Here is a 6,735-nt window from a genome sequence, read left to right as displayed (position 1 = left end):
GCAGCTGGCTTACCCACAGTCCCCGCCTTCCCACCCGCCTGGCCCAGGCCTTCCCTGCCCCCGGGCATCGTTTTGGTAGGAAGGTTCCCGCTCCCCTGCCTGGCCAGGCTTCCAGGGAGCCGGCGGGCTTCAGGGGGAGGGAGGGAGGCCCCCACCGCAGGCCTCCCAGCCTGTTTCCCGTCCCACCCTTGAGGGACGGGGGAGCTTTCCCAGGGCAGCCTGGAGGGACTTCCCAGGTTGGAAAGAAAGGCGCTCCGGCCAGAGGAGTGGAGGTCCCTGAGCAGAGGGATCCCGGCTGTGTCACCAGAGAAGACACAGGACACCTGGTTAAAGTTTAAACTTCCGATAAATGAGTACTTGCTTTAGTCTGAGTATGTCCCAAAGATCGCACGGGATATACTTATACTAAAAAAGTTATGTGTTGTCAGAAAATCAAATTTGTTTATTTATTTAGTGACAGGGTCTCACCCTGTTGCTCAGGCTGGGGTGCAGTGGCACAATCACGGCTCACCGCAGCCTCAACCTCCCAGGTTCAAGCAGTCCTCCCGCCTCAGTTTCCCGAGTAACTGGGACCACCATGCCTGGCTAATTTTTAAAAAATATTTTTGTAGGCCGAGCACGGTGGCTCACACGTATAATTTCAGCACTTTGGGAAGCCAAGGTAAGAGGACTGCCTGAGCCCATGGATTTGAGACCACCCTGGATAACTTGGTGAGACCGCATCTCTACAATAAATCAAGAATTATCTGGGCGTGATGGTGTGTGCATGTAGTTCCAGCTAGTGGGAAGGCTGAGGCAGAAGGGTCGCCTGAGCCCAGCAGGTCAAGGGGGTGGCCGTGAACGTGCCCCTGCACTCCAGCCTGGCGACAGAGGGAGACTCCACCTCAAAAGACAATTTTTTTTTGCAGAGATGGGGCCTTGCTATGCTGTCCAGGCTAGTCTCAACCTCCCGGCCTTAAGCAATTCTCCGGCCTCGGCCTCCCAAAGCACTGGGATTATGGGCGTGAGCTGCTGTGTCTAGCCTCTGAAAATCAAATTTAACCGGACATCCTATTTTTGTTGTGGTTTTGCCAAGTCTGGCTCTGCTGAGGGGGAGGCAAAGGCCCAGAGCGGGTGAGCTCGGGCTGGGCAGGAACCAGGGCCTCAGAAGGGCTGCCCTGACGATGGCGGGAAGACCACTGGGCCGCCAGACACCGGGGAGCACATGGGCTTCCTCCCGACAGCACAGGGGCCGGGCCACACTCAGTCGCCCTGGCCCACTCTCCTGGCGTCACGTAAGCCGCCTGGGTCTCAGACGCCCGATGGCCACGGCCTGTAAAGTAGGACCCCGGGAACACACTCACGCCCACACCCTTGCCCGCTCAGAGATCCTTCTAGAACATGAGTGGGTGTGGTGGCGCCTCGGGGGCGGGGACTGCTGGCCCCTGGTGAGGTCGTCAGGGCCAGAGTGAGGCTGCCCCGTGAGCCTCCGAGTTCTGACCCAGACGGGCGGGCGGGAGGGAGGCCGGGTGGGGAGGGGGCGGAGGGCCTCACCAGCCTGGAATTCCTCCTGGCATCCTTGTGGCGTCCGGACAGGTGATCCAGCTCGGCCTGCTGTGCACTCAGGTACTCCCTGCAAGGAGGTGAGGAGGGCGTCAGAGAAGGAAAAGCAGCGGGCGAGGCTGGGCGTGGCTTGTGCGTGCAGTCCCAGCGCTCGGGAGGCCGGGCGGGAGGGTCGCTCGAGGCCGGGAGTTCAGGCACGCCTGGGCAACACAGCGAGACCCTGTCTCTACAGAATGCTTTGAAATTAGCCGGGTGTGGTGGCGTGTGCCTGTTGTCCAGGCTACACAGGAGGCTGAGGTGGGAGGCTCGCCCGAGCCCAGGAGCTTGAGGCTGCCGTGAGCTGTGATCACACCGCTGCACACCAGCCTGGGTGACAGAGTGAGGCCTCTAATCTCTGAGAGAGACAGAGAGCCAGAGAGATGGAGAGACGGAGAGAGAGAGGAGAGAGAGATATCAAGGGTCTAGACTTGGGACCAGGGCCCCCATCCTGTCCCGTCATGGATTTGCTGGGTCGCCCCAGGAAAGTCACTTGCCCTCTCTGGGCTCCACTTATATCGCCCCAGATGAAGAAGAGGCAGCTTCCGCCAGGTCCCCCGGCCTCCCCAGGAAGAAGGGCGTCCACACATGCTGTCCTTCGGAGATACTAGAAGCTTCCCCGGGGACCTCCACCCTCCACACACACCCAGCGCCTGGCGCTGGACTACAGACACCGAGCGGCCAGCGCCCTGGGACTCGGCACTGCCCCTGCAGACACACGCAGGAAGGCGGCCGGCTGACCGGGAGGGAGTGACAGGCGGAGGCTCAGACAGGATCCTGAGTGTCCTCCCGAGGGCCGGGGGGAGCCCCAGAGGAGACTTGAGCAGAGGGGGGCGTGGCAAGTGGAGAAGGCCAGGCAGGGGCTGTGAGGGCAGCAAGGCAGGGGCCGAAAGACCGAGGGAGGAGGGGGACCTGAGCCAGCCCCACAGGGAGAGACGGGTGTATTCAAGCTCACAGGAGCTGGGCCTGGGGCTCTGAGGCGAGAGGACTGCCTGAGCCCAGGGGTTTGAGACCAGCCTGGGCAACGTGGCAGACCTCGTCTCTACAATAAATAAAAAAATTAGCCAGGCGTGGTGGCGTGCACCTGTAGTTCCAGCTACTTGGGAGGCTGAGGCAGAAGGATCACCTGAGCCCAGCAGGTTGAGGCTGCTGTGGCTGTAGTGTGCCATTGCACTCCAACCTGGGCCACAGAGTAAGACCCCAACTCAAAAAAAAAGTCCATCCCCAAATGTGTGTCACCTCTCGGGGACTCGTGGGAGCATCGCGCAAAACCCAGGACGTGCCCTCAGCCTCCGTCCTTAAGGAGATCACAGGGCCTACAGTGACCCACAGGGCCAAACGAGGGCCCGGCCGTGGCCTCATCTGCTGCCTCTCCGTGCTTGGCTTTGGATTTTTTGTTTGTTGTGAGCTCTGGTGATCTTCCTTGGTAGGAAAATACAAAGTTAAAAACAAGGAACTGGGCGCAGTGGCTCAGCCCGTAATCCCAGCACCTTGGGAGGCCGAGGTGAGTGGATTGCCTGAGCCTGTGGGTTCGAGACTTCGTCTCACAATAAATCCAAAATCAGCTGGGCATTTTGGTGCGTGCCTGTAGTTCCAGCTACTTGGAAGGCTGAGGCAGAAGTATTGTCTGAGCCCAGCAGATGGAGGCTGCAGTGGGTGAGAGTGTGCCACTGCACTCCAGCGTGGATAGCAGAGTGAGACTTGGACTCAATCAGTCAATCAATAAGTCAGTCAATAAATAAATCAAATCTTACAGGAGGCACTGATGGCGGCCAGTCAGCGAAGAAGCCACGCCTCAGGCCGCATGGCCAGATAAACGAGTAATTATTTTAGTATGAGGTGTGGGAACCAAGAAGTTAATGATTGACGTTGCATCCCGTGTTTACAGTGACATTGATCAAGAGGGATGTCTCTGTGGCTTTCATCACAGCGTGGTGTTCGCCTGCACCGCGTGACTCATGACCAGCGCTGGCCAGAGGCTGCTCCCAAGGGAGGCAGGAAACAACAGTCCATGTCCAGACCATACTCGGCAAGCTGGGACCCCAGGTGCGCGCCCCCACACCCAGCCGATTTTTAAACTTTTTGTCGGGATGGGGTCTCGCTGCGTTGCATTCCTAGCTTCAGGCCGTCCTCCTCCCTCGGCCTCCCGACATGCTGGGATCACAGGCCTCTGCACTGATGGCCTCTGCTCCCCTGTGCTGTGGCCTCCTCGAGGCTGGAGTCCCCCTGCCTGGGCACGCCCGGCCGCAGTGCCCGGGGACCAGGCCGAGCGGGCGGCAGCACCCGCGGCTGGCTGACCAAAGGGACGGCGGGAACCCCCCAGCCTCTCTCAGACAAGCCCCCCAGGCATCCCCAGGAGGAGGAGGCGGGAGCGGGGAGGACGCGCTTTCCAGAGGCCGCAGCCAGCCCCTCCTTACTTGAGGCCTCTCTTCAAGGCGTCACAGATCTTCTTCACCTGCTGGGGCTGGGGGTCCGCGCACACCGGCGTCTTCCGCAGCGTGCCGTACATCTTGGAGGACCTTGTGGGCACCCGCGACCTCACGGAGTTCTTCTGCAGGGACTTCCTGTCGGGGGGGGAGGACATTGGTGCGGGGCCCCAGGAGGGAGGGGCCCGGCTGAGTCCCACTCCCGTCCCCCAAAGCTGTGTGGTCCCAATAAAGTTGCTGAGGCTCTCTGGGCCTCCGTCTCCTCATCTGGGACACAAAGGGCCTGGATGTGAGGATTAAAAGCATCACAGGAAGAAGGAGATGGTCTTTCTGGCGTCAGCAATGAGGCCGGGTGCGGTGGCTCACACCTGTAGCCCCAGGGCTTTGGGAGGCTGAGGCAGGAGGATTGCTCAAGCCCAGGAGCTTGAGATCAGCCTGGGCAAAACAGTGAGACCTCATCCCTACAATTTTTCTTTTAATTGGCCGGGTTGAGGGCACGCACCTCTCGTCTCAGCTACTGGGGAGGCTGAGGTGGGAGGATCGCCTGAGCCCAAGAGGGCAAGGCTGCAGTGAGCCGTGATCATGTCACTGCACTCCAGCCTTGGCAAAAAGACTCTGACCAAATAAAGGGAAATAAAATAAAATAAAGCCGTGAACCGACAGTGAGGAGCACGCCACATCCCAGGGCTCCCTGTGCTTCCTCCATGGGGCCGGCGCTTGCGGGCCGCACCCGCCCAGCATCCGTGCCCCTCCCTCTGGGCACCTCTTTTTCCTTCCGGGCACTTCCCCAGCTCTGCCTTTTATACTTGGGTTTGGGGGAAGATGGCGTGACCCATCAGCATGTGCCCACGCCTCTGCACACACACGCGCGCACACACACACACACACACACACACACACACACACACACAGGCATTCTGAGGCACACCCACTACCCAGGCCTGTGTGAGCTGACCCATTCCACTGCCCTGGGCCCAGGAGACACATGGACACAAGTCCAGACCGTAGCAAGCCAGTTTTGTTCAGAACTCACAGGAGGGAGAAAGTGGGCACACACACCTGGCACGTCCAGCTGCCTCCTTTGGCCACCATGGAGGGTGAATGGAGCCGGCACAGAGAGTGGTAGACAGAGTCAAACCAAATCTATATGGCAGCTCCTGGATTCAGCTATGCCTGAAGCTGGACCTGCTCGTGGACTTTGCAATTACCTGAGCCAGCAGGTTCTTATGTGCTGAGCCCATTGGAGTTGGGAGCGTGGACTGGACGGTCCTAAGAGCCAGCCCCAGAAGTGACGGCGGGGCCCCGCAGTCCTTAGACACGGCGACATCCCAGGATGGACTGTGGTCGTGCAGGGCCAGGCCCCCTTGTCCCAGCACAGAGCTGGCTTCCTTGGCATCTGAGCCCCTTCCTGTGACCCCGGAACTCTCCCTGGGGCTTGAGGACCTGGCCACTGATGTCGTCTTGGCTCACACCAGACGCTACGCCCCCCGGCCCTCTGAGGGCACTTCCCGGGTGTCCCAGGTGTGGCCTCGTGACCACGCCCTCGGAGAGCCGGACGGAAAGGACTCTCAGGACGGGCTTCTGGCTCCTCCTCTCCCCAGGGGCGGGATCAAGGGGGCCCTGGACCAGCCTCCACCACCTGGGCCCCATGCAGGCGGCGGAGTGACCAGAGAAGAAAGGCCGGCGAGCCTCCGGGACCTGCCCACCACGCCCTCGGCCACCCGTGGGTCTGGACCCACCGGTGCACGTGCCTGCGTTTTGGGGCTGTGTCTGACCAAGCAGCGTTTTCTGCACTAGCACGCCCCCCAAGCCTCAGCTTTTCCTCTGTAAAATGGGGGGAACAGAACCCACATCGGAGAGCGGGGCTGAGCGGTGTGCCCGTGGCCAGGCCCACCATGGGGCCCCAGAGAGGCCCCATCCACGCTCCCATCGTCCTAACACCCATGGCCCACCGGCATCTCTCCCCGGGTTGCAGCCCGGAATCGCAGGTGTCTGTCATTACGGAGCTCAAGGGCCAGGGGATACAGCGGGGCCCTGGCTTCAGGCTCCCAGCTGGTCACGAAGGCGGACCGGACAGTGGGCACACCCCCGGTGCTCCATCGGGGGACAGAGGGGGCGGGTGGAGAGGGAGCCGGAAGGCTCGGTGGGCTGATGGCAAGGAGAGGGCTGGATCCAAGCAGGTGGGGGCTGCTGGGAGCCTGACCTGGGGCCAGGAGGGGGGCGGGGGCCTTTCTCCACTCGTTACCGTGACACCCAGAGCCTCAGGCCAGGGCAACTGGGCTCCGCCTGGGGCTGAGTGAGAGGCAGCCAGAGGTCCACTCTGAACACCTGCTCTCGGCAGGTGCTCGCTGAGGGCTCCCTTGAAGCCCTCCGTCCCACCTTCACTGCCTCCCTAGGAGGCTGGTGTCATTCTCGATCCTGGTGCAAAGCAGGGAAACTGAGGCTCAGACCAGCGACTGGCCACAATCGTGCAGCTTGCCGGTGGTGGAGCTGGGATTCAGACTCAGGCCGGTCCTCAGCTGAGGTCTCGGGGACCCACGTGGGGGCAGAGGCAGGGGTCTTGGGGTCCACGCGGACCGCTGCCCCACCCCATGCGGACGCGTGGGCCTGGGTAGGGCCCGGGAGGTGCCTTTCCCATCGGCTCTGGGTGCGTCGGCGTGGCCGGCCCGGGGGCCACCCCGAGGAGCACTGTCTCGGGGAGTCACCCTCCCTGTGTCCCCCCCCCCCGGGG

General features: G+C 61.6%; 1 protein-coding gene across 1 annotated transcript in view; it reads right to left on the bottom strand.

Annotated features, from left to right (window-relative positions):
* RIPOR3 (RIPOR family member 3) overlaps window positions 1-6,735 on the bottom strand; it is a 28,507-nt gene that overhangs the window by 17,271 nt on the left and 4,501 nt on the right. Inside the window, 2 exon segments of the mRNA XM_008060630.1 lie at window positions 1,534-1,612; window positions 3,996-4,142. Coding sequence (XP_008058821.1) covers window positions 1,534-1,612; window positions 3,996-4,142 — 226 coding nt within the window.

This window comes from Carlito syrichta, unplaced genomic scaffold, assembly GCF_000164805.1.
Source record: "Carlito syrichta isolate Samal-C Ts95f unplaced genomic scaffold, Tarsius_syrichta-2.0.1 Scaffold304681, whole genome shotgun sequence".
NCBI classification, from domain to species: Eukaryota; Metazoa; Chordata; class Mammalia; order Primates; family Tarsiidae; genus Carlito; species Carlito syrichta.
The sequence above is the reverse complement of the archived record's forward strand: the minus strand, read 5'-3'. Positions and strand labels throughout refer to the sequence as shown.